Source organism: Suricata suricatta, chromosome 9 (genome assembly GCF_006229205.1).
Source record: "Suricata suricatta isolate VVHF042 chromosome 9, meerkat_22Aug2017_6uvM2_HiC, whole genome shotgun sequence".
In the NCBI taxonomy this organism is placed as follows: domain Eukaryota; kingdom Metazoa; phylum Chordata; class Mammalia; order Carnivora; family Herpestidae; genus Suricata; species Suricata suricatta.
In genome coordinates, this window is record NC_043708.1 from 25,431,205 (window position 1) to 25,458,777 (window position 27,573).

The 27,573-nt window shown below is 48.4% G+C and overlaps 2 protein-coding genes across 9 annotated transcripts in view; one reads left to right on the forward strand and one right to left on the reverse strand.

Moving 5' to 3' along the window:
• The first annotated feature begins 82 nt into the window (after positions 1 to 82).
• On the forward strand, positions 83 to 10,848 carry ERG28 (ergosterol biosynthesis 28 homolog). Its single transcript, XM_029953066.1, has 5 exons — positions 83 to 493; positions 4,115 to 4,277; positions 6,814 to 6,904; positions 9,842 to 9,960; positions 10,090 to 10,848. Exons 2-5 carry the CDS (start codon positions 4,145 to 4,147, stop codon positions 10,167 to 10,169), a joined length of 423 nt encoding a protein of 140 aa, XP_029808926.1. The 5' UTR covers positions 83 to 493; positions 4,115 to 4,144; the 3' UTR covers positions 10,170 to 10,848.
• A 2,799-nt stretch (positions 10,849 to 13,647) lies between these two features.
• Positions 13,648 to 27,573, reverse strand: part of FLVCR2 (feline leukemia virus subgroup C cellular receptor family member 2) — a 57,118-nt gene continuing 43,192 nt past the window's right edge. For 2 of the 8 annotated variants that reach the window (XM_029953061.1, XM_029953065.1), the window contains exons 4-9: positions 26,005 to 26,072; positions 24,755 to 24,858; positions 21,708 to 21,818; positions 20,215 to 20,326; positions 19,569 to 19,624; positions 13,648 to 15,401 (exon numbers count right to left, since the gene is read on the reverse strand). In XM_029953061.1, the coding sequence (XP_029808921.1) occupies positions 14,921 to 15,401; positions 19,569 to 19,624; positions 20,215 to 20,326; positions 21,708 to 21,818; positions 24,755 to 24,858; positions 26,005 to 26,072 (932 nt within the window). In that variant the 3' untranslated portion in view covers positions 13,648 to 14,920. Of the gene's footprint in view, positions 15,402 to 19,206; positions 19,323 to 19,568; positions 19,625 to 20,214; positions 20,327 to 20,476; positions 20,583 to 21,707; positions 21,819 to 24,754; positions 24,859 to 26,004; positions 26,073 to 27,573 lie in introns of all 8 variants that reach the window. The other 6 variants (XR_003913761.1, XR_003913760.1, XR_003913762.1 and 3 more) reach the window with 6 other exon arrangements.

Here is a 27,573-nt window from a genome sequence, read left to right on the forward strand (position 1 = left end):
AGCAACCGCCCGCTGGAAGCCACTGCGCAGGCGCCCGCCACCCCGCGCTGAAAACGCTCGGCTTCGGGCGCGAAGGAATTTCGTCACCGCGGCGCAGCGCGGGCGCAGAGCTTTGCTCTCAACAGAAGCCTTGGCTTCTTTTTTCCGCTCTTTTTCCCTCCACTCCTGAAGGGTTGAGTCCAGCCGCGGAACTCTTCCGCCACGCTCAACAAGAGGGCTTACTGCGTGAGCAGCGGTACACTGGGGAAGCTTGAGAAGCGGCACCCGCTGATTGGCAGGGAAGGGGTTCACGCCCCATCTCCTGCTCGAGCAAAGCCGCAGCAGCCAATCAGAGCGAGGACTGACGGAAACGACCCAATCCTGGAGCTGAGCTGTGGGCGGGGGGAAGAGGACAAATGGCTCAGGTGGAGTCCTCGCTGGATCTGTTTTGGAGCTTCGCTGCTGCTGCTCATCCTGCTGCCGCCGCTGCTCAACTGGGGGGTCCGGTCACCAGGTACGGACAATACGGGGAGAAGAGAGAGGGATGTATTTTGGGGCCATCTGATGGAGAGGATCCCGGGAGTCTGGAAAAATGGGCGTGGGATGGAAGGAAGATCCCTGGGAGGCAACCTTCTGGGGGACCAGGGGGTTCGAGAGACCTTGAGGAGGAGGAGCTCGGACCAGGAAGATGAAGGCTTGGTAGGGAAACCTATGAATGGATGAATGAATGAGCGGCCACTATGAGCCTAGCTCAGGGCAAGGAACCTTCACTGTCTCATGCAATTCTCACAATAACCCTTGCGATAGGTATTTTTCGAGCTCCATTTTGCAGATTTCTCACCCAGGATCACACAGGTAATGAATAATTAGAGCAGCATAAGAACCTTCTCTCCCCTGACTAGTTTTAAGACCACACCTTTGCCGGGCCAGGCCAGGAGAAAATTTGGGAATAGATGTTGGATACTTTAGGAAGCCCTAAAGCTTTAGGGAAATGGGATTGAGGGATTGGTAGAGCAGTTCGGAAGAGTGCCCAGGCTCTGCATTCATCAGTTATCTGTAGGGATTTCTGAGAGCTTCCATGAGATGGGCCTAAGTTCCCTCAAAAAGGAGACCATCCGTCAGGCTTTTCTGACCCTGGCCGGAGAAAGCCTGAGTCTCCTATTGTGGAATGGTGAGAAAATAAGGAGGCAGTGGAGGGGGAGTATCTTGAAAGATGGGGGAATCTATTCTCTCTGGCCCTCAACTAGGTCCACTGTTGTGATCTACCATTCCCTGAGGAATTTGGGCTCCCTCCTCTAGAGTTTTACTTTTCTTTTAAGTGCTTCACACTGTCAGGCCATTGCTGACTTTAATATCTATTGCAGCTGTGTAGCATAATATACTGAAACTTCTGCACAGTGACAAAGGAAACCTGATAGTTTATGACCACTTCAGGCCCAAGAACTTAACCTGACAACTGATAAACTGGGGAAAGCAAAAAAGCAACCAAAAACAAAACAGCAACAACAACAACAACAAAAACTACAGTGAAGATGAGAAGTAGTTCTGTTATTAAATTCCCTACGTGAGTTTTATTTAAATCAAGTTATTTGAAGTCATTGACCCTCAAGGGTTCATCTTCGTTTGTAAACAAAAAGCATATAATTAATGTAAGTAACTTTGTATACAACTTTGAGATAGAAGAGGATGTAGTATGTTTGTCTTGCTGAAAAGTAGGAACTTCATTTCGAAAAAACAGAAACTTCATCAAACTATTCTGAAACAGTGAGGCAATATTTCAAGCTAGAGTCCCGACAGATCATGGTTTGAATCTCAGCTCTGCCATATGGTAGCTGGGTTACCAACAAATCCCTTAATTTCTCTACGCCAACCCTCATCTGTAAAATGGAAAGAGTAATAGTGCCTACCCACGTGTTTAAGGATTGATTAAATGAGATAATGTATGTTAGGTGTTTGGCAGAGTGCGTGGCATATTCAAGTGCCCAATAACTGTTAGCTGGTACTATTTCTCTTGCAACCCAACACCGATGCTGCTGTTTCATTCTCTGTATAATTTTCCTGCTACTGCTCAAGTCACAGCAATCCATTGATTTTTAACCTTTATATTATTCAGCTTATGAAGCATGATGTACCTGAGAACCAGAGTAGAGAAAATCTGAGCGTGTAAATGTTGCCTTCACGCCATGGGTTCCACTCTAATGTATAAGGCTTTTATGTGCTTGGAAGGATCTGTCAGCGGCAGCCAGGCAGGTAACTGTGTAGATTAATGGTCACCTTTGAGCCCCTTGCCTCACAAAGAATGACATAAAAAAAAGCTAGGCTAGAGGTAAAGGTAATAAAAGACTGATTCCAACCAAGAGAAAAGGCTAACATTGTGGAGAAGTTGCTTAAACAAAAATAGGTACTGTGCCACTTACTGCAAAATATACTGTGGATCCACCACTGTTAGTATAATAACTGAATATTGAGACCAGTTTCTAGAAGTCTTACTCAGAAGTCCATTTTATCACTGGGCGCCCAGGTGGCTCGCTCAGTTCAGCATCTAACTCTTGATTTCCACTCAGGTCATGATCTCACAGTTTGTGAGATTAAGCTCCAAGTTCATGAGATTCTCTTTCTCCTTCTCTCTCTGCCGGAGTCCTGCTCCAGCAGGTCCAGGGGTCCCTGAAGGATGGTCGCTTTTGGCAAAAGGGAGTGAGAGAGCCTCGAGTTTCTTTCTGATCACCAGGCAGGCATCTCTGTTCTGTCGGTTTTTGTGTCTTTTATTTATAGGTTAAGCAATCACAGGACATTAGCAGGTGGAAACAACGAACAAATCTCTATCATAGGGTGCTTTGAAAAGTGTACAGATATAAGTTTTACAGAGGCATTCTGGCAAAACTATCCTAATTACAGGGAGCTAGTAAATTCCACAACTAAGAGGAGAACAGGATGTTCTAAGTGAAAAACAGATATCATATACATTTGTTTGAACTGGTAGTAAATCTCACAAATAAGAAGACACAGGATGTTCTCAGCGAAAAGCAGATAATGTACTCATTTGTTTATATCAATAATGCTGATTAAGTCATAGGTTGAATAATCTATAGACAGGCTAGGATTTATTTTGTCTGGCTTACAAGAGGAAGAATGTATTTGGACTGCTAAGTAGATTGCTTGTGTAAACACTTTTGCTTGGTGCTGAGGGTACAAACACCATTGGGGCCCTAAATGTGTTGGCCTTTATATATGAGTTTCTGTTTTAGTTACTCTTACTCATCCTCATTATCCATCCTCATTACGGATGTCAGTGTAAGGGAAGGTATTTGTGGCTCCAATTAACAAAGGTATGTGTAGCAACTTGTGTCGGGTCCTTGTCTGTTTCTTATCTCTAAGTTCAGCCCTTCTCCGGGCCAGAGTTAATTGTTCTTAGCCTCCCTAATAATTTATGTATTGGGTCTGCAAGGCTCATTAGAAGAGCCTTTCCACAAACGTCTGCAGTGCTTTGTCTAAAAATCTCCTCTGTAGAGGTGGGAATATGCTTCTCCTCATGAGGTATCTGTGTGGGAAATACCAGTCTGATTTGGAACGTTGCAAGGCCTAATCAATAACAGCAGTTTCATTCCCAATATGACAGTGGTAGAAGGAGATACCACTTTCGCTTCTCATGGCAGGAGCTGTGCAAGCGTCTGCCATTTCCTCGCTGTGACTGTGTCATCCAGCGAGGTCAATGTGGCCCCTAGCATCTCTCTGTCTCAATAAATAAATTTTAAAGAAAAAACCATTTTATTACTTTATAGTAAAATTTGTGTATCTCCTTTTTATCTGTTCCCTTTTTCTCCCCCTTTTTTTTTTTTTTTTGGCTAGGTTTACCATTTCCAGCCACTGCATTATTTAGCCTTATTCACTCTAGGTGAAGGTTAGCACCTTAGGTAAATATCCAAAAGCAATATGCTAAGCATGTGAAGTAACAATAGTATGTCAAAATAAGTGCGCCTCAGAGACTTGTAAAGCAATTCACAGAGCGATGGCCTGGGTGAACTTAGTACAGCCCTAAGTACTAAGTTGAGTTGGACACCAGCTAACTCCACAAGTCAGAGAGCTCATGATTGAAGAAGACTAACTTGGCTCATGTTTTTTGGCCTTTGTTTCCAAGGCGAAAAGCCGTCTCAGGTTGGACAGAGTCATGAGCCGTTTCCTGAACGTGTTACGAAGCTGGCTGGTGATGGTGTCCATCATCGCCATGGGAAACACGCTCCAGAGCTTCCGCGATCACACCTTCCTCCACGAAAAGCTCTACACCGGCAAGCCAGACCTCGGTAAGAAGTCGGACAGTCTCCTCCTTTGCGGGAGCGGCCTAAATTGTGGTTCCTAGACCCGGCTGTCCGTGAGAACAACCCTAGGAAATTTAAAAATGAACACACGAGAAGCCCATTTTCTTCTCCAAACTTATTTCCTGAAACTTCCACCCCACCCCTCGGTGGGACCCAAGAGTCTATTTTTCATAACTTCCCAGGTGATTCCAACGCTGGCTGACCTACCCTTTAGCAGCCAGTGGAATAATAGACGTTGTGGACAGCACTCGGCCCTTCCCGCCCGCCCCCCCCAGCTTGTCTGAGTACCTATACTGTCCTGTCTGTTTTACAGGCAATACAAAAAGTATTACAAGGGCGAGTGAGGAAATAAGATTCTTTGGTGACGCTGGGTGCCCCACTAGGAAGCTGTGAAGCAGCCTTTCATGTTATCTCGGCCCTCTCCAGAAACCAGGTTGCGCCCCGTATGCTTTAGATTCTGTGTTGCAGGCGGGCAGCTACTACCAACGTCTTCCCGAACCATGAAGAGGCCCGGAGAAGGTAGCCGACATTCCTCTGGGCTGTCTCCCGGAGCAAAGCCTAGAAGGCCTCCGGCGGCCTGGCCCCGCTTCCTGAGCCTCTCTGCTGAGACCCCTTGCGCGTCTCAGCCTGCACTTCGTGCATCGGAGTGTGGGGTAGTGGTGTTTGAGCTGCAGGACCATTTCACGCAGCTGACAATTTCGTGTCATTTATAGCTAACCCAGATTTGGGCTCCGACCTAGCTCATTTTTCTGCAACATCTCCACATAAAGTGAATCTAAGTAGGCTAAGGCTCATTTTGAACAAAACTCAAGTACAATAGGAGTAAAGAAGCTGACAGAGCGGGTGGGACAGTTCACTTCTTCACCTTCAAACACTGCCCTCTGATGACTCTAGATTCACAGGATTGCAGAGGTGATCTGGTCTAGTCCTTTTTTTTTTTTTTTTTTTTTTGTAAAGAGCACACGCAAATGGGAGAGAGGGAGAGGGTGGGAAAGAATCTTAAGCAGCTTCATGCTCAGCACAGAGCCCAACACAGGACTGTGAGATCATGACCTGAGCCAAAATCAAGAGTCAGGCACTTAACCAGATGAGCCACCCAGGCGCCCCTGGTCTGATCCTTTAAATTTAAAGTTGAGAGAGAAAAGTCCAGGCATCATGTGATTCTCTCAAGGGCATATAGCTGTGCAAAAGAACTGTGGGGTGGGTAGGTGGGTGTCTCCAGCCCAGAAGTAGAGACCGCCTTCCTCCTCCTAATCTGGGGGCTGTTGTGGTACTCTGCTGATGACCACAGTATTCTGGAGCACGCCGAAGAATGTCACCTGATGCCTAACCTGGTTAGAGCTGGTGAAGCACACTAACTAGAGACATTTCCTCAATCTTTTCCTCAGAAAAGCAATCAAATTGGTTTATAAAGATTATAGCCTTCCAGGGCCAACCACTAGATATCTGGTTGGCATATGGAATTTTTCCCCACCTTACTACCATGTAAAGGTCTTAAGGGTTGTCAAATGGTATCACTGTCTGGTTTTCCAAAGGATGGAAAATCCTTAATGCCCAAATGAACGTTAATAGACCTTTCAGTTACCAGTCTTGTCCCTTGAAATTTCTCTTGCTCAACAGACCAGCAAAGGCAGCATCTCTGTTATCACTATTTCGACTTTCCCGGCCACAGGATGCCTTAGGTAAATGGCTGTACGCTGCAGTCAACCCAGGGAGAGATTTTAGAAAATACTTTATGCCCAGGGCCTACCTTCAGAGAGTACGATTTAATTTTGGTCTGGTTCCCAGACCTTGGTAACTTTATAAAACTTCTTTAGTTGAGTCTAATAAACACCCAGGGTCCAGAACCACAGCTGTGGTAGACAATGATCAACACTTCCAGGACAAGACATTCAGTACAGCAATGTCAAACAAAGCCACCAAGAACAGGGTGTCCTCAGCAAACACAAAGAAGCAGTGCTTTGTCCCAGTACAAAGTGCCCAGGAAAGCAGCTTGGTTTGGGCCTTGTTCAAACAATAAAGATCTGGACCCAAGAGAAGACTTAGGTCTCTTCAAGACCAGATTGGGCATCCAGATGAGCCCCAGTATTTTTGAGCTCTCTCCTGCATCAGCCTCGAAAGTGTACTGACCGCCTAGGCATCTTGCATGGACAAACCACTATGTGCAACATTCCCCCAAACCTGTGCCACCCCAGACTTGCTGGACTCCACCAGCACCAGAGTGGCTTCCTGGACAGAGGCATAAACTCTGCCATTGAGGAGTCACTGCCTAAGTGGGCCCCATGTTGGGTTCTGCTCTTGCAACTCCCCCGCATGTGAAGCGGAGCTGAGCATTTCTCATTCTGTAATTCCTTCCATTCCTTCTAGTTCCCATGTGTGGCACCAGAGCCTCCCCTCTGCCCAGCCCAAGGGAGTTCCCACTCAGCAGCCTGCCCCCCAGGGACCACCAGGGAGGTGAGAGGAGTTTGTAGGGAGCATAACTCCTCCCCTCTCAACACTCTTGCTTTTTTCTGCTATACAGTGAATGGCCTCCAGGCTCGGACCTTTGGGATCTGGACGCTGCTCTCATCAGTGATTCGCTGCCTCTGTGCCATTGACATCCACAACAAGACGTACGTAAGGGAAGGAAGGGCTTAAGCATCCGTTTGTTGGAAATAAGGTGCCAAGCATGTCTGGTGTGACCCTCCCCTTGGAGAGCTGCTAATTCTCATACATTAGCCCAGAACATTGATAATAAGGGGTTAATATAACGTTCTATTCTTTCCAAGCCAAAAAAAAAAAAAAAAAAAAAAAACCACATAATAGGCCTAACAGGTCTTTAAAGTTTGAAACTGCTTTGGAAGTCAGTAGCCACTGGCCATTGCTATGGGCCCAGTGACCTGCATCACACCCCTCCACTTCTTTACTGAAGAATCAGCCTTTCTCTGCTAAAGAAGTAGAGTAGTGTGTTCCCTTTTTTAGAACAGCCACCCACAAATACCTTATTCTCACATTCCTCAAGAAGTAGGAAAGACCAGAAATCACAATCCATGAAACAAGGAGCCCACAAGTAAACTGCTGTATGCTGATGCAGAGTCCATAAGTGAGGGTAAAAGAAGCCAGGACTCCTAATCTTGTGCCTCTCTACGGTACTCACACTCGCGGTACTCACACTCGCGTGGAACATTTGCGGACGGTCACAGCCTCCTGTCTACGTAATGCTGTAACCGGTGCTGACCACTGGAGGGGGCTCGAGCTTTCTTTCCAACAGTCCTCCCCACAACCAAAGTGGAAAGTTGGCTCAGGTCCGTGGCTAAGGCCACCAGAATACCAACCTCCCACTAAAATGTTTTTCTGTCGTATCTAAGCTCTCAGCATTTGGAGAAAGAGGAGGTAATGATATTTACCGAGCACCTCTCATTATGCCAGGCGCTTTTATCTACGTGACCTTGATTACGTCTCCTAGCAGCCCTGGGAGGTAATGGCTTTCATTCCTGATTTTGCAGAGCTACATATTAGAGACCCAATTAATTTGAACTGAGGAAGACCAACTCAAGTGGGATTTGAAGCCGTGCTATTAACCCTGCGATCTCTCCAACTTTTTTAATTTTTTAATTTTTATTTTTTGGAACTTGAAACTATAGTTTGACTTGTTCTAGATTGACATGTATTTTTGGAAGCAGTGTGGTTTAGTGGAAACAGCCTGGGGCCCAAGAATGAAAAGGAGAAAATGGGCTCTTGTCTCAGTCCTAGTAACGATGTTCGTAGCTGCAAGTTCACGTTGACCCTTGAACAACATGGGGGTTAGGGACGCTGGCTCCCCAGAGTTGAAAATCCACATATAACTTTCGACGCCCCCAAAATTTAACTACTAATGGCTTACTACTGACCAGAAGCCTTACTGAAAAGAAAGTTGATTAATATATATTTTGTACATTATCTGTGTTATATGTTGTATTCTTATAATAAAGTAAGCCAGAGAAAAGGAAATGCTATTAAGAACATCCTAAGGAAGAACAAATTCATTTACAGTACTATACTGTATTTATCTTTAAAAGTCCACATATAGGGGTGTGTGGGTGACTCAGTTGAGTATCCAGCTCTTGATTTCAGCTCAGGTCATGATCTCACGGTTCATGAGATGGCGCCCCATGCTGGGCTCCAGGCTGACAGCACAGAGCCTGCTTGGGATTCTGTCTCCCTCTCTCTGCCCCCCACCTCCAACACTTTTCTCTGTCTCCCTCTCAAAATAAATAAATAAACATTTAAAAATCCACATATCACGTATAAGGGGACCCATGCTATTCAAACCCATGTTGCTCAAGGATCAGCTGTTGACTTTCTCTGCATCTTGGTCTCTTGACGTAGAAAATGAGACTAGTCTAACTGTTCTACCTCTCCAGGTGACTGGGAGGGAGGAAGGACTGAATGATTCTTTTAAAGAATTGCTGATAGGTGTAAGAGGTGTGTCTCTCATTTGCTGTGCTTTCCGAACGAGACTTAACCTCATCATCACCCATTCACTTCCCCTTCTTCGAACACAGGATAGCCACAGATGCTGACTTGTGTTTCTAGCCATCTTTAGCCTGGGACTCTGGTCCATGTTCTTCTGATCTACAGAGATTCTATTTCCTCTCCAACCAGAAATTCAGAATCAACACCCAAACATATGTGTTTACTGAATGTATAAAAACATGCACAGGAATGATAAAAATCAAATTTAACGTATCAGTTCCTTTGGAGGGAGGGCCGGGAGGCATGGGAATGGAGTCTGGGGGATCAGGATACACAGAATGCTTTAACTGAGATCCGGAATGTTTTATCTCAGAAAAAAAGGATCTGAAGCAAAAATGTCAAAACATCCAGGTTTGCTAGAGCAGGGTATTGGTTGCATACAGGTTAGTTAGAGTATTCTCCTGCCCACAATGTTTGTATGTTTAAAGTATCTCATAATTTAAAATTTTTCTTAGTTAAAAAAGGAATTTCCGATCCATGTGGTCAATTGTCCTGTAACCGAACTCTTCTCCACTTCTTCGTCAACACAGAAGAACAAGTTCTTTCCCCCTGAGATTATCACTTGTGTCCTCATCTGGCCATTTTCCGAGGCTAAGATACTAAATAACTAGCCCACATTGCAAGAACATTTAAAAGCCCCAGAGAGGTCCTTGGCTGCTCACGCCCCATTCATGGCACCACAGACACCTGCCAGGTGGGCTTGGGCACCAGAGCCGAGTGAGTAGAATATGTGAGCGTGATTGATCCAAACTGTCTACACTGCTAGGATTGCCCTAACCCAGGCTCGCTGTGCTGGAGCTGGCTTCACTACCTTGCCACACTCGGAGACCCACCCTGATTGTCCGGACCGTGCTCTTTGTCTGGCAGCAGGGACCTTCCGTTTTGCCCTAGCAGAGGGCGAATCGATGTGGTCGAGCAGACAGGTCTTTCTCCGGCTCAAGTCTCCCCTCCCTTTAGCTGTAATCGCTCCCTGGGTTGGTTTCTGTGTGCGCGGAGCCAGACCACCACTCTTCCTCTGCACCCCACAAGCAGGACCTCTGTCCCCTGTCTCGTAGGCTGTACCACATCACACTCTGGACGTTCCTCCTCGCCCTGGGGCACTTCCTCTCCGAGCTGTTTGTCTTTGGGACCGCAGCCCCCACGATTGGCGTCCTGGCACCTCTGATGGTGGCAAGTAAGCATCCGAGCACCCCAGACCTCCCGTGGGAACTGCACCCTCGGGCTGGGGCAGGGGGGCAGGCACACAGGGGTGTCAGAAAGTCTGGTGCCTGTTTCAGCCACGAACCTTCTCTCTGTATTGAAGGTTTCTCGATCCTGGGTATGCTAGTTGGGCTCCGGTACCTAGAAGTAGAACCGGTATCCAGACAGAAGAAGAGAAACTGAGGCAAACGTTACCAACTCCCGAGACTCCATCCTCCACCCTGGCTGTCCCCTACCTTTATCCTCCCTCCTCTTTTATTTCTTCTTTTTTGCACCATCCTGAGTCCCATGACCGCCTGCTAGCCTTTTACATTTGGGGTTTTCTTTGATTCAAAAATGTTTACAATACTGTATAACCTTCATAACAGAAAAGTATGTAATGTGTGCGTCAATTTAAAGAATCATTTGAAGGTGGATACCCTATACTTTGACCCAGATCAAGAAACTGCCAGCACCTTAGCAACCCACTGTGTGCCCTTCCTCCACCAGCAGCCTCTTCAGGACCCTTTTCCAGCCTTCTGCTTTTTCCCTTTTATTTTCGTCCCTTCATCTGACTTGTGTGGTGGGAACACGTGAACTCTGACACTTGCAGCTGCTGCCTCGCCCAGAGCAGCTGCCACCAAGGGCTGCTTCGGGGCTGCCCTCCCAGGCCGGGCTCCTCTCTGCTGCTGGACCTGAGACTCTGAACCATCTGAGAAACGGGCAGTTCTTCTAAGAAGGGCTCCCCTGTGAGTGAGGACGGCTTCTATCCTTGTGACTACAAGTGGATCGGGCTTGGAAGAGTCTGGGTTGTTTTTAGACCTTCTGGTCAGCTGTTATTTGTGTAATGAATTTTGTAATAAATAGAAAAACCCTCTGCTCAGATCAGTCCTTGTACTTTGACCTCCCCTAAGCCAGGAGCGCTCCTGCTCTCCTCTGAGCTGTAGCGGAGAAGAATCGCAGCTCTTTGCTAGTCAAATACACCGTAATGAGCAGGACAGCTCAACAACCCAGGCACACCAGGCTGCCTCCAGCACCTCTGGTCACTTGTTCATTTCTCCTGAATCTGCCTCTCCTTCCCCACCTTCAAGATTCTGAGCTCACTGCCACACCATCAGAACCTTTTCTTGTTTTCTTGCTAAGGAAGAAACAGGTCCTTGAGAAAGCAGAGGCAGAAAATAGCACAGCAGGAACAGCTGCCTGGCCATGGAAAGGGGAGCTTGAAACCCCAATGAGAAAGGGCTGGAGCAGTTCGTTGCCCTCCGAACACAATTCTGAGGGGCTCCTCGCTGGCCGGGGGCACAGTGTGTAGACCCAAGAACCCATTCATTATTTCAACAAAGTATTTACTGAACATTTAACTCCAGGCCAGACACTTGAGGAAAAGAAATGATGGCCCAGGCAACATCTCTGTTCCTGTGGCCCTTGCAATGAAGTCCAGGAAACGGACAATCAACAAAGCAACATACAAAAGAACAACTTCAGACACTAAGAACTCTAGAGTACAAGGTATGATAATCAAGAAGGTTAGGGGGCGCACAATTCAGATTATCAGGAAAGGACTCCCTGAGGGGGCAGGATTCGAGCTGAGCCTTGAATACCCAGGCATCAGATGTCTTCATTTACGAGGCAGACATTTTAGGGTAGAGGAAACAGCATCTAGAAGGTAGGAACCATCTTGTTCAAAGAGTAAGAACTGAATAGTGAAGTTAGGAAGAGAAAGGTGAGAGGTCAGGAAGGGGGGTCCGGGGGCTTGCAAAGGCAGGGTAAGATGCTTAAAGATGGGGATACTTAAGTGCATTGGGAATTCTCTATCAGTTAAGGCTTTTCAGGTGAAAGGAACAAAATCATCTTCAACCAGCTCAAACAAGATAACATTGGCCCACAAAACTAACAAGTTCAGGGGATGTAGGCGTCAGGAATGGTTTGATCAGGACTCAGCTCTGCCCTCCTGTGTCGGTTCATCCTCAGGCTGGCTTCCTTTATGATGCCACAAGTGGTTGCAGCAACACCAGGCCTCACATGCCAACAACGATACACCTTGAAAAGTAGCTCGGTTGGGGCGCCTGGGTGGCTCAGTCGGTTAAGCCTCCGACTTCAGCTCAGATCAGATCTCACGTTCGTGGATTTGAGCCCCGCGTCAGGCTCTGTGCTGACAGCTAGCTCAGAGCCTAGAGCCTGCTTCCTGTTCTGTGTCTCCTTCTCTCTCTGCCCCTCCCCCTTTCATGCTCTGTCTCTCTCTGTATCAAAAATAAATAAAACATTTTTAAAAGATAAAAAAAAAAAAGAAAAATAGCTCAGTGATACAGACTATCACTCCTTCACCAAACTGCTGTTGATGTAGAAAAAGCAGTGATTTTACAGAGTTAGCATATAAGCGTAGACCCATGTGGAGGCCACCTAAGAAATGAATAAAAACATGCATGACTTGGCTTTGGAGCCTCTGAGCATGTGTCATAGAAATGTGATTCCAGATGAGCAAAGACAAGATTACAAAGGATCTAAAGACACGATTTAGGGGCGCCTGGGTGGCTCACTGGGTTGAGCGTCCTACTTCAGCTCAGGTCATGATCTCACAGTTTGTGGGTTTGAGCCCTGCCTTGGGCTCTGTGCTGACAGCTAGCTAGCTCAGAGCCTGGAGCCTGCTTCAGTTTCTTTACATCCCTCTCTCTCTCTGACTCTCCCCTGCTCGCACTGTCTCTCTCTGTCTCTCAAAAATAAATAAAATACATTAAAAAAATTTTTTTTAAAGACACGATTTAGAGTGGTTAGAAGACGGGGCGCCTGGGTGGCTCAGTCGGTTGGGCCTCCGACTTCGGCTCAGGTCAGATCTCACGCTCATGGGTTCGAGCCCCGCGTCGGGCTCTGTGCTGACAGCCAGCTCAGAGCCTGGAGCCTGCTTCTGGTTCTGTGCCTCCTTCTCTCTCTGCCCCTCCCCCTCTCATGCTCTGTCTCTCTCTGTATCAAAAATAAATAAAACATTAAAAAAAATGTTTAGAGTGGTTAGAAGACACAATCAATATTCTATTTCTTTAACAGCCAGTCTTGGCTCTCTTCTGAGATGATTTAAAGTAGAATCCATAACATCCCTCCAGCTAAGAATTGCTACCAGAGAATGATGCCAGAACGCCACTAGCACAGTGCAATTTCTAGGAAAGAAATGGACAGAAAGCTGGTTGCAGCTGCACGTCCAGGTAACCGCACAGGGCACACACCCCTAGGAAGGGAGAAGCGGCAGTGGGCAGGACAGATCAGAAGAAAAACAGTAACAGGGCAGCAGACGCCAAAAGTGTGGACTCTGGCCAGGGCACGATGGTAGGTCCTAGGACAAATACTGCAGCCACACTTTGAGGCAGAGCCAGAAACAACAGTGGGCTCCCTATCAGCAGTTACCCCGACAGGACTGTCTGCGAGTATACACGGCACAGAGAGCGGTCAGGGTCACCTGCCGACTACTGAGCTGCACCACGGAGGCCAACGTTCACTCTTACAGCCTTGTCGTTAAAAAGTCACCCACTGGGATGGTCACAGGTGTGTAAACAGGACCCACCGATGCAGAAGGCCACAGGAGCTGCTCCTCTAGCCGCAGCCCCTCCCGCACCTTAGTCCCAGGCCCCGGAAGTGAGCCAGAATCTCAGGACTGCCAAAAAGACACCTCTGCCCCACGTAATGACAAGGCAGACCGCTTGGAGACTCTTTTATTGCCTTAAAAACATCTGGCATTACAAATAGAAAATACAAAGTATGTTTTTAAAATGAACAAATGGATCTGGTAAACATTCTGTTAAAATGTTGTAAGGAGCTGAAGAGTAAGCACCTTTCTCCTAATCAAAAGGAAGACGCACTTTCTCTCCACCTCTCTTCCACCCCCCCATCACTCCCCCCACCAGAAGTGTGAACTTCTTCTATCAACTGGAACATACAGAATGTACACTCACAAACACGCACATGCACGTATGTGCACACACGCACACACACACCTGGTTCTCCTCAGGCAGTGGCCCAGGCACCCCAGCGCTGCCACCAACGGCCCCAGGCTGCTCCCATTTGCCAAGCCCGGGGCAGTGGCCACAGCCCAACAGCACCATGGTCATGATCACAGCTGTTCAGTATGTAGGAGAAATTACTAAAATGTCTTATTTTCAGGGGACACCACCCAAGCCCATGAGTAGAGCCAGACAACAGGCTAGACAGGAGAGGAAGTCACCTTGAGTTGGTTTAAAGGGACTCCCTTAAAATTCACATCTGAGTTTTAGAAGGATGATTGCTGGAGGAAAGAGGGCAGGAAGGGGGGCAGGTATGAGAGTACCGTCCCCCCCAGAGGCAGGTGCATCTAATTCAAGCACTCCCCATTTCAAGGGCCCCCTTTCCTTCCAGCCCTCTCCTCTCATCTCCCGGAAGCAGCTGTGGACTTCTCAGCGTGGAATGAATCAAGGTTAGCTCTCAGTAAAGGCTACGGGAAGTTGGCTGGGATTTCCCTCCCTTCAGAGAGAGCAAGCGCAGAGGCTGATGGTGGAGTTTCCCAAGATAGTGTCCACATGAAGGCATCAGAGGTGACTCTGACCCACACAGAAGTCCCTGGGCAGAGATATGTGTAGAAAAGAACCGTTCCCAGATCAGGCTGCCACAGCTCCCAGCTGCCTTCACGAGCACCCTCACCGGCCTCGGCAGTCCTGTCTCCCAAATGGGCTTCTCCTTCACGGCCACAGCAAAACTGCTGTCAAGCGTATTGATGTCTCGTGTGATCTGCTCTCAGGAAAGGGTTTGGAAGCAGACCCCAACCCGAGGCCAGGAGAAGCGAGGCCGAGTCCTGACGGGATTGTTCTGATGCAGTCTTTTTTCTGATGGTGCTTCTTCCCATAGAGCGATAGCAGCCGGTCCGCCGACCCCCAAAGCCCCCCTCATCCCGAGTAGCTGCCTCTCTTTAGGACTGGGCTTCTAAGGGTCTTAAGACACTAGAAAAAGTTAATATCCTGAATAAGTTCTCTTTTCCGTGATAATTTTGCAGGCTCTCTCTTTGCAGGATGGAGGGGAAGGGGGAAGTCAGGGCAGCACCGCCCTCCACCAGCCTCTCCCAACCCCGGCTCCTGTGCCCTACAAGGAGGAGAGGCAGGAATGAAGAGTCCATCTGGTAAAAGGTGCCATCGTCCCCAACCAGACCACACGAGCGTTTCAGTAGGTTCCGGGGGGTGGAGAGGGGGAGGGGGGGACAGAGGCACCGCCGTCCAAGCCACAAATATTCCAGCCGCTTCCCTCCAAAAGCTGATGCAGGGAAGACCTGTGTGCTGGCAGTGAGCACTGACCGAAGAGGTGGGGGGTACTGTCCGTGTTCCCTGAGTCGCCGCCACCTTCTTCCTCTCAGAGGTGCTCCTCAGACACAGCGGAGGGGACTTTGTTGGTACTGCTCTCCTCCTCCTCCTCCCCCTCCTGGAGTTTCTGCAAGCAGAAAACAGCAGGCAGCCGCCTGGGTGAAGAGGCGCAGGACTCCACGCGGGCGGGAACAACTGCCTGTCCGTGAGGACAGTGGCAAAATAGGAAAACCGAGAGCCAGAGGCGCCCTCAGCAGCCCCAAGGGCAAATGAAGGGATGAAAAACAACCAGCCCTTGCCTGTGTGCCTTTTAAACACACACACAGGAGCATCTGGGTGGCTCAGTCAGTTGAGTGTCTGACTTTGGCTCAGGTCATGATCTCACAGGTCCTGGGTTCGAGCCCTGCATCGGGCACTGTGCTGACAGCTCAGAGCCTGGAGCCTGTTTCAGATCCTATGTCTCCCTCTCTCTCTCTCTCTCTCTCTCTCTCTCTCTCTGCCCCTCCCCTGCTCATTCACTGTCTCTCTCTCTCTCAAAAATAAACATTTTTTAAAAAATTAAAACGAACACACACACACCATCACAGCATCCTCAAAGTAAAAAGCCAAAAAAGCCATCTCTCTGACGCCACGGCCACCACAAACCATCCTGCTCCAAGTACCGCTCTCGGCTCCCTCTCAGAACTGAAATAGCAGAGCCCACTCGCCCAACCCCTTCTGACTGCCTCACACTCAGCTGGGCTGGCCACCAAGGAGCAATCCAAAGTGCAAGGTCTGCAACTCCCACAGAATTTCTGACCACCTCCCTGGAGGCAGCCCCAGGAGCACTAGGATGGTGTGCACGGAATGGATGCCACAAAGAGAATCTGTGTAAGAGCAGGATGCACCTAAACTCACCAGCTAAAAACATCTCCATGCACTTGACGCCAGAGAAGAAGATTGGGGGCGGTGTGGCTTCGACTGGCCCGGGGAATGATGGCCCAGGACGAGAAGAGTCCTCTGGGCCACACTTGTGAGGCGGGGTTGGAACTAATGGCCCTGTGGGGCCCCTGAGTCCATGCTGTGCTTTGCTTCCTACCTCCAGTGTGCCTCCATCCAGTTAGTGAGGAGGCCTTGGCACAGGCCCAGCCCTGCCCCCATCATCAGTAAGAGCCAGGGGAACATCTACAGGCCCAGCTCGAGTCCAGTGTCAACTGGACAAATGGTAATTCTCCCCCGGGGACTGTCCCAAGGCTAGTGCACGGCTGCGGCAACAGCTGTAGAAACCCAACCTCCCCCTTCTCGCTCTTGCTAGTTTTTTGGCACCAGGTCAAGCCCAGCCGTGAGCAGCCTTCATTCAGGCAAACGGCAGCCTGCTTAAGTCCCAGGCAGCCCCTCTCCTCTCGCTGACACACGTGTGTGCGCCTACACACGCCTGCGCCCTCCAAAGCCAGCACTTTTTGAAATCACAACCAGAAACACAGGTTAGTGGGGACAGAAGTAGAGCCACCGTCTCTGGCTGAAAACTGCCAACTGGAAGGAAAATGGAAACCCAAACCGAGATTTTCATCATCTGGGTCAGTCCTTAGCCCCAAGACAGAAGTTCTGTCTCTTTTTTTTCCAGATCTGTATAGCTCACAGATTAGAAAGAGCAGCTCTGGCCACATCTGCTCGGTGCCCTGTCTTTACCCGGCTCTGACCATGAATTTGTGTGGCGGTGGCCGGGTCTCACTTACACCGACTGCCATGGTGTTTTAGTGTTGAGCTCCGGTGGAGGTATGCTCTGGGACAGCCCTGGCTTCCCTGGGTGCCAGCCCCCCGTGACTCTGATTTTCCCACACCAAGAAGCTTCCTCAGGTACAAGTTAGGTCAACAGACGCACGGCGAGTTCTCCAGGAACACAGACAGTTGAGCACCATCCCTAGATGTGTCTCCTCTTCCCACTCAGTGCTATTTCCAATACTCCACACACAAGGCGACTAAGCCAGCAACTTCAACCTTGATTAACAAACCTGGTCCCTGTGCACCAAGGTGCAACTGCATGAATAGTGAAACATTGGGACAGCCTAAATATTAAACAAGAGAAAATGGAAATATATAGATACATAGATAGCTATAGATACAGACAGATAGATCTGAGGTTGTAGGATATAACTAGGGAAAGTTGACAAGCTAATATGAAGTAAACAAGCAGTTGTGTTAACAAGCAGTTAAGTTAGTCAATGTCCACAACCAAACCCACAAAAAACAACTCTGAACAATGGACTATAATGTGACTAGGTTATCTCCAGGTGCTAGGATTAATAGGTGACCTTTTCTTTCTTCGTGTTTGCCCATATCTGCCCATGTAAACACAGATTACAGAGCAAACAGCAAAATCACTGATCACTTGACACGATATGTCACACTCCAAATTAAAACCTCCTCCCAAGAAATCGCTCCCGTTTTATTGCCCGCACCTTTTCCCAGGCTCACCATAGGTGCACGGAAACATTCCAAGCTTCCTCGTACATGGGCACAGGTGAAAGCCCATCTCCACCATGGCAATGCCATGGCCCTCATGCTAGTCTAGAGAATGGCACGTCTGCTCCTAGGCTTTCCCTGGCTCCCCATTGAAGTTGCTGAGCCAGGCGCCTCCCTCCACATGCAACCTGCTGCAGCCTGCCAACTCCAGAGCGCAGTATCAGAAGGCAAATAATGGAGAACTAAAGACTATCATCTATCTGCCAACAGACATCCTTACAAAGCCAAGTACACCTCTTCAGATACCATTTTTGCCTTGGAAAATTGGCAAAGTTTTCCAAAATGAGAAATCCTCCACGTTGGTACTCATGCACTGCTGTAGCAATATAAATTGATAGTGTGATAGTACCTTTCTAGACATCAGCTTAGCAACATGTATCAAAGCCTTTAAAATGTGCATGACGACTCATCCACTTCTCAAGGAAATACTGCGCTTAAGAACATGCACAAAGATTCAGCGTCCAGAACATTAATCACAATGTTGTTTGTAACAATGACTGAAAACACCCTTAATGTCTACAGACAGGAAGACTGTTAAATCATGGTTTATCCGTGTGCACTGATTAAACCACCATGCAGTGACATAAACTATATTATGGGGCGCCTGGGGGGCTCAGTCAGTTGAGCATCTGACTCTTGGTTTTGGCTCAGGTCATGATCTCACGGTTCGTGAGTCCAAGCCCTATGTCGGGCTCTGTGCTGTCTCTCTCTCTCTCTCTCTGCCCTTCCCCTGCTCAGGCACATGCTTTCTCTCTCTCAAAAATAAACATTAAAAAGAAACTTGAAAAAAAAAGTATATTGTAAAAGAATAATGACCTAATAAAGTATTCACAACAAGTAAAACAAAGCAATAGAAGATTCTATTTTTGTTTAAAAAATACTCACATATCCATAAATAAATATAAAAACATATGCACCTACATATTCTATGTAGATATAGACATATAAGTCATTGTAAAGCAACCAGCATTTCATCTCTAGGTGATGATACAGAATGATTTTTAAATTTTGTATACTTTTGAATTTAAATTCTTAAATTCTGCATACTTTTCTGTATTTCTTTGTTTTTCTACTTAAGAACAATACATTTTGCGTGGTTTCTTTGTTTTTTAAGTAGTATCCCACTTCTATTCCTCAGATTTGAAATTGCTTTCTTCCCAGCTAGGATTTGATACCTAACATCTTGGTTCAAATAGTTCCCAGCTGATTAAAACAGATGGGAAACCCTCTTCTGTTCTAGATCATACTCTCACTCCTCCCCCTTATATGAACATCAGCTCCTGCCTTCCTGACTCGTCCTGTTCGAGCCTTACTGGATATCCGCTGGCTCCAGTCCCTCCATCCCCATGGCACTGCCTAAGGGGCCATAACATGCCACAAGAGCCACTGATCCGAGGCCACCAACCACCGTGGTCAAGGTAGGCTCCCACCTTTCCTCTCCAGCCAGCGACCCCAGGCTGCAAGCCGTGGAGCCAGGGTCTCGGGACTTGTCTCAGGGTCCAAGGAGTGGGCGCTGCTCAGCAGACTGTGACAACAGTGACGTGCTCTGGGGACCACAGCAGGGAGGCCAGGAGAAGGGAAGGAAGCAGAAGAAGAGTCCGGGAAAGAACAGCACAAAAGCCATGCTGAAACACCCACTGAGGAAACTCTTGGGCACCATGTTTATACAAGCTGAGCTGGTCCCATGGAGAACCAGTCCACTCTGGGAGCTCCCTGGGCCCACCCGGGCTGTCACATCCTCAAACAAAGCTTGGCACCTAGCTCTCAGCCCAGCAAGCTCCCATATACTCACATTCTCAGGCATTTCTTTGTTTGCTCTCTGCCTCCGGAGATCTGCCCTAATGAATGCTGAAGTCAAGGGATTGAGAAAGAACAACAATGGAGACACAAGAGTTATCAAGGAGACCAATGGTCAAGTTCACCCAAGAGAGGGAAGCCCTCATGTTCCTAAGGGTCACAGGTATCTCAGACCAACCTCAGATATTCCAGGGAGATGCAGGTTTCACCCACCATCTTGATAAAGCCTGGGGATCACTGATGTCCCTGACAGGGGGAAGCCAATGATGACATTGGCCTTCATTTATAGATCACTAATATTTGCCAGGAAGTTTTCATACACTGCTCTAATCTTCACAACAACCCCCATTGTGTTGATTAGGAAAGTGAGACTTCCAGAAGCTGGTCCACTTGCCCAAGGTCAAACAGCTATGGAGGTCAGTGTCACAGTCTGGGATACAAACAAGGGTCTTTTGGCACCAAAACCCAGGCTTGTCCCACTAAAAACATGATACTGCCTCCCAAACACATTTCCTAACAAGCCCTCCCCACTGCCCCTCTGCATGTATACCCCCCAATCTGTATGATCAGTCAAAACACTGAGGTCTCAAATTGCTAAGAGCCTAAGCCCATGAGCATCCTTTCGTGAGGCTCCAACTCACCAGTGAGGACTGCTCCCAGGGTGAGGAACACACATAGAAAGATGTTCCCGGGCAAGGTTCCATAGTTGTCAATAATTTGCCCCTGGGAGACGGTGAAGATGATCCCAAATACCTGGAAAGGAACCGAGAAGACTGAAAACAAGGGCCTGACCAACTAGCCCACAGAAGAACTAAGCCGCCATAATGCGAGGCCTGTGCCAGCCAAGTAAGGTAGGCAACAAAGAGCCACTGCTTTGGGGCTGCCACCAAATAAAACCCCTACCTGGGCAGACACGTTAAGGAGGCCAGAAGACATGCCTTCTGACTCTGGGTATGTCAGCTCCACGGCAAACTCAAAGCCCAGGGGGAGGTAGCCAGTCATGAAGAAGCTGGAGGCCAGATCACAGAAACAAGGTGATGGAGAACTTCAAGAACAAGGATAAGGAGCCCAACTCCTCCCTTAGAACTCCTTTTCCTGTTTTGTTTCTTGCCATTAAGACTTTCCAGGCCTTTGAATAATCAGGCCACCCCCCAGGTGGCCATACCAAGGAAATAGATGTGCCTATAGGTCAGGAAAAAGTTCATATGTAGTCTCCATGCTCCTGAGGTCCCTGGGGTCCCCTGCTTCTATGTCCAGCCATCAGCTACAGACAAGGTCAATGTTTACAGAAGGGATGGGGATGCCTACAGTGTTCAGCAACCCCCTGAGAAATTCCGTGTCATAGTCCCTAAGCCCTGTGCTGGGAAGTAGGAGGTTCCCTGGATACTGCACAGCATCTCCATGGCTCTCTGGGACCAAAGAGAAGCTCAGAGCCCTCCTTTATCCCTCTGGAGAGTAGCCAGCTGAGAAAGACTGGGTGTCTGTCTGTCTCTGTCTCCATCTCTCTCTCTCTCTCTCTCTCTCTCTCTCTCTCTCTCACACACACACACACACACACACACAAAATCACAAAACAATATCTGGGTTGTGAGGCTAAGCAGAGAACCCTGTGGAAGGTGTGCTGTTTCCTAGGCTTCCTCATACAACAGGTCCAGAAAATTTCAATTCTATATTCTTACATCTGCGCCACACTTCATGCTGCTTGCACGTCTATTTCTCTCTCACCCCTTGCACCAACTCTACAAGACAGACCACTCTCATCTTCTTTTAAAGATGCGGAAACTGAGGCTCAGAGCATTTAAGTGACGTACCTGTTCTCAGCAGCAGAACTGAGACAAGGACCCAGGCTTTCTGCTCCCTAGCCCTGTGCATTTTCTAGAACTCCACATTGTTCCAGGCAGAGCTAAAAAAGGCTCTAAACACTTGCTAGTCTCTGTGAAGGACAAACTCCATCCCAATGGCATGGAAACCCCAGGCAGCCTTCTGGAGTGCTACAACTGACCAAGACCTCTGGGCAAGATCTCCACATCCCCAGAGGTCAACGAGAAGGCAGCAAAGAGATCCATGTTGCCTCCAAGATGTCGGCAGCCCGAGGAGCTGCTTCCCCGTTAAACGGTTTAGAGGTGACACTTACCCCATTGTGCCAGCAGTTATGAACACTACCCACAAGCGCTTCAGGTCCAGGGTCAATGTGTACACCACCATGCCGATCACCGTCATGATGTAGACCACCAAGGTTGTCTCCCTACAATCAGAGGCAAAGAAATTGAGTCATACACTTCTGACCTTAACAGAATCATTCATTTATTCATTCACTGTACAAGTATCAATTGGGGGCCTGCTGTATGTCAAGCCCTCTGCTCTGTGCCGGGACTTCTGCTCTCACAGGACTTTCTGTCCATGAGATGGATGGACACTGAACCAATGATCACACGAAGAGTCACTTAACTACACTGTGGCCAGTGCTACAAACAGTGAGACCAGGTGTATGAGGCCGTCTTGCTGCACATGTGTTCTCCTGTGGAACTCACTCAACAATATCAGGCTGCCCCATACGCAAGAAGGACACGACCGTGTCTTTCTTCATCGTCCACCAGAAAAACAGAACAAACATCAGCGGGGGCAAGCAGCAGTGGTGTGCAGGCTATCCCCACAAGCCACCCAACTCCACTTATCCACTTTGCCCCAAGCCCCCACGACAATGCTGGGCAGCGATCTGCCTCGTAGATTCTCTCTGTCCTCTTGAAGTCCCTCCTGTTGCCACTTGCACAGGTGCAGCACAGCTTTTTGGCCGAACCTAAGCGACTCCACTCCCGACAGCAAAATCTAAGAGAACATTCGCCAACCCCTGAACTAAATGTTTATCTCCAAAGCCAAAGTGAGAAAGCTCCGCCCACTCCCCAGTACACTTCCCATAGTCAGTCCCCAGGAAGGACCATCCTCAACGGCTGCTTTCTCTTTGGGACTCACCCTGCTTGTGTTCCTCCCCTCACTTTTTCTCCCATGCTGTCCACTCATGACTCTGTGAGCCCCAACTCCTGGACCCGTGTTCCCCTCCCTGCCCTGCTTCTACACATCCCTCTGCCTCCTGCCCCAAAACTGGGACTCAGACAATGAAAGCTGAAAGCCTTCACTTGGCTCCCCTGAAGCCAGAAACGTGGTGGGGGTGCCAGCAGGTGTATACTCCAGTTATACCAAACGAATGCTGCATTTACAGGGTGCCGGGCATTCTGGTCAGCACTTCGCATGCGTTTATTATTTCACCCAAGCCTTACAGAAGCCCTGAAGGAAATGTATGATTCTCCTTAATCTTACAGATGAGGAAACTGAGGCTCCAACCAGTGAAGTTACTTACTCAGAGCCATCCCCCCGAGTAAACGCAGAGCTGGGATTTGGACCCAGCACTTGGATTTGAAACCTATGCCCTTTCTACTGAAAGAACCTAATACGCTACTACACATATATATCACAGGGTTGCATCCCTGGAAAAGCTCAAGGCCAGAGGGCACAAAGGACACCGTCTTACTTGGTGCTTCAAAGCAGCCTCTCAGGACAGAAGAGCTTGCTCACCTTCCACCCTGCACCCTCACCTAGCCCCCCCACACCTGCCCGCAGAAGGTCACGTCATGGACACCAGTTTAGCTCCTCTTTGCCATATTTGCTTAACTTAAACCACTGACCCATTTAGAAAAACTAAATGTAGTCCCAGCCTGAAATAAAGGGACCTGGCCACCCAATTTCCAGCCTCCAAACCAAACGGGACAAATCTGGGAGCCTCAGGGAGAAGAGAACTGGCACCAAAATGAGCTGGTCACGGAGCCCTCCCTCCTCCTTTCTCTACCCGGGTCAGAGGGCGGGGAGATGAATGTCTGCGCAGTCCGCAGGAATTCGACATCAGTGACACTAGGAAAGGGGCGCGTCAACGTCCTCAAGTGCTCCCCGGGCCCTTCCACTGTATTTTCTAGTTCTTCTGAATCATCTGGCCGCCCACATTCCAGCCCAGCTGACCTTCCACTCCCTCCCTGCTCCTGCCACAGAGCAAGCCCTGGATAAAGGGACACTGCTGTCTGCTGGTTTGTGGGAGGGCCAGTCCTCACTGCTCTCATGTCCGGCTGAAGCAAGCAACTGACAGATGGCAGAGACGAGGTGGCAGCCAAGCCCCACCAGCAATCATTAAACCAAGCCAGGCGCCCACGTTGTACTCAGCCAGGCAGCCACATCCCTAGGCATGGCCTCAACTGGCCTTTGTCTAGGGAGGGAGACCTGGTCTGACCAGAGCCTCACAGAAGGGGGTCTGTGTGGCAGAGAACAGGTCTACCACTGTCTGTCGCCTCCAGACACTGGGAACTTTGGAGGCCTCCACAAAGCAGCCACCCTGCCCCAGTGCAGGACAACACTGGCAGCTAAGCCACTGACCGGCACCGGTGCGTGTGCAGCACTGGACAGAAGCGACCAGGAGGGAGGGATGTTGGTTCTCTGCTCTCCACAGCCTTTTCTCCAAGCCTGGCTGTTGAACTGAGGCACCAGGCTGGGTTGCTTTTTACAAATGCAGACTTTCCTCCTGAACTGGCATCCGTGAGGGCAGGGTCCAGGAATCTATTTTTCATAAGTGTCCTAGATATGCCTGGCATATGCTAAAATCTCAGAAACACTGCTCTGGGCTCCTGGAAACACACTGGGCATTCAGGCCCAAAGCACATCACAATATTCACCCAAGACGTACAAGCAATGACACGATGTAAATCAGAGGAAGCGCAGACGCCTTGCTTTAACCCCTGGGATCCACCAGGGAGCTACAGGAAGGGGGCGGTGGTCCCACTTCCTCATCACCACTCTTTGGGGCTTCCATAAACTTTCTACAGCTGGCATTTTTCCACATTCCTTTTTATTTCTCCCTCATCTGCTCCTTTTGCAAACTACATGGGCGGGGGGTGGGGGGAGGGGAGTACCATGCTAGGCTTCAGGTCCTCCATTCTAATCTTGCCAAGATCTCCACGGAATGCGTACTATTTCCCTCATTTTATAAAGAAGGAAACTGAGGCTTAGAGAAAAATAACTGTGAACCACTTGAGCACTGAGCCCCCCAGCTGCTGCACCCAAACCTTTGGAGCCATACTGCTGATGAATATGTCATTTCAACACATGGGCCCCTAGTTCTCAGTCCAGGAGGGGGTCACTTACTTGTAGGTTTTGGACCTATCCAGCCAGATGCCTGAGATCACAGCCCCAAGCATTCCTGCAATGACGATGGTCAGGCCAATTCTTCCAGCATTCACCTCTTCCCCCTGGGAAAATCACAGCCCCGACAATCACTCAGCAATGGGATGAGACATCAGACAGAGCATAGTCACCATGCAGTGAAGGGGCCTGGAAGAAGATGCCAGTGGGGAGAGAACCCCACAATAATTGCCCCTCCCAACGGACTCTAACCCTGCGTGTATGTGCATGGTCCTGGATGCGGAGGTGAACCAAACTGTCCTTAGACCTACTCTGCAGCAGATTTTTAACAATGTAACCCTATAGCAACCCTTTTATCTTATTTGTCATTTTTCCCATTTTGCAGATGGGGAAACCAAACACATATATAGTCAAATATTCCGTACTTAGTTTTTGTGAGCTATTAGTGCCAAAAGGAATGGGAAGATCAGTTATATAATCCCATTTACTTCTCAAAATTCCCCACCATAAGGCTAGGAATCAATAGTCCCCACTTTACAGATGAAAAAGCCAAGGCATAGTGAGGTTAACTTACTGGCCCAAGGTCATGAGGCATTTATTAAGTGCAGAGCCAGGATCTGAACTCAGATCAGTTAAACCCCAAAACCAGAACAGTTTAGCCACAGTGGGCTACCACCTCTGTAAGTGTGAGACCCTTGTCCTTTCAAAAGATAGCTGGACACTAGGACACTCGGTATCCCATTCCCAAGATGGGATTCAGCACTTGCTGATTCTGGAAATCATTTAAGAAATGCTTTTAGTTGATCAACTAAGACTTCAAAATTAAACTCTGCCCCGACTTTACAAATTAAATACTTCATATGTGATCTACATGTATGTGTACTATATTGCCAGGCACCATGCCATGTGCTTTACATACATATAATAGATATGAATGTGTCTATGTACACACACACACACACACACACACACACACACACACAGTGTTATTTACTTTCTAATCCTAAAATACTCTTTCAATAAGCAATTCTCTTTCCTCTGTAGAAAGGAGAATGAGAGCTCAGAGAGGCTAAACAGCTTGTAGCACAACTGAGAGCCACCAGAGCTAGGGTGAGACCCAGGGCGTCTCTCTCCAAATCCCAGAAGCATACCACCATCCATACTGCCTGGTACTGGGGGACTCCAGGGCCGACGCTGCCCCAGCTTGAAATCTCACTCTGGACAAACCCAGCATGCTCAGGGAACTCCCGTACCGGGTAGTGGATGATCACCATGCGATTCAGCAGAGTCGACAAGGCATAAAAAGCACCAGCATTCAGACCTGAAAGAGGGAGGAACAGTATTAGGGGCAGCCTTCTGCCAGGGCCATGGCTAACTCCCCCCCCGCCTCCCCCCCAGCAGTTAGGGAGGTCAGAACTCCTCACCCATGTTGCCATTGTGACTCGCATGCTCAGAAAGTATAAGGCTACTCTTTAGTTTCTGTCAAAGAAATACTCCAAAAACAACCTAAAGTAACCATTTTAACCATTTCTTAGCCACACACCACTGCCCTCTGGTCTTTTTAACCCTGTGCTGGAGACACAGGCTCTAGAAAGCATTACTCTCAGAACAGTCTCCATGCCTCTTAAGAACCAACCTAGTGACCTATGGGATCAGCAGAATGAGTGGACACCTTCCATCTCCTCCTGATGGCCTGCCCCCTCTCCAGATTGCTCCAGACCTTTGACCTCCGACCCCACTCTCTCTTTCCCCATTCCTTCTTCAACTTTCTTCTCAGATTCAATGTCACACAAAACCTTGTATTTGAAACCAGGATTCAATGTCACATAAAACCTTATATTTGAAACCAGGAAGGACCCTAAAGAGCATTTAGCTGACTCTCCTAATTCATGGATTCATCCAACAAATAAATGAAGCGCCCGGAATATAATGTAAAAATCCATGTCCTTGAAGAATGAGGCCATTTGTCCAAATCTATACAATGAGTCAGTACTAACAAGACACTGGAACTGGCTCAGAGGAGAAAGGGCCTCCTACCCTCCCTTCGTAATAACAACAATGGCAATGATGATGATGGTGAGGATGATGACAGTGATGGTGATGGTGAGGAGGACAATGGGAAGGAAGAGGATGGGGAGGAGGATGTGAGGATGATGGTGGGGATGATGGTGATGATGATGGTGAGGAGGATGATGGGGAGGAGGATGATGGGAAGGAGGAGGATGGGAGGAGGATAGTGAGGATGACAGTGAGGATGAGGAAGGTAGGAGCACACTGTTCCCAATACCTTACAGTCCTCATACCAAGGCAGGCAATGTTATCATCCCCAATTTATAGATGAGAAAAATGCACACAGATTTTAAAAACAAATACTGAAGTCACTTTATAATGCCCACCAGGGATCTTTTTATTTATTTATTTTTAATTTTTTAATGTTTTATTTATTTTTGATACAGAGAGAGACAGAGCATGAGAGGGGGAGGGGCAAAGAGAGAAGGGGACACAGAACTGGAAGCAGGCTCGAGGCTCTGAGTTAGCTGTCAGCACAGAGCCCGACGTGGAGCTCGAACCCACGAATGTGGGATCTGATCTGAGCCAAAGCCAGAGGCTTAACTGACTGAGCCACCCAGGTGTCCAAGGCATCTTTTTAATGTTAACCTATTTTGAGGCTCACAAGACTTTCCCCGGCACACTTGACACTAGATACACTCAGAAGAGTAGAAGTGACAGGACACAGTTCACTGGCGGGGCGCCCACCGGAGACTCCTCTTCAACGGGACCAGACTATGGAACCCCAGCCCATGGAGCCAGACCATAGGTGT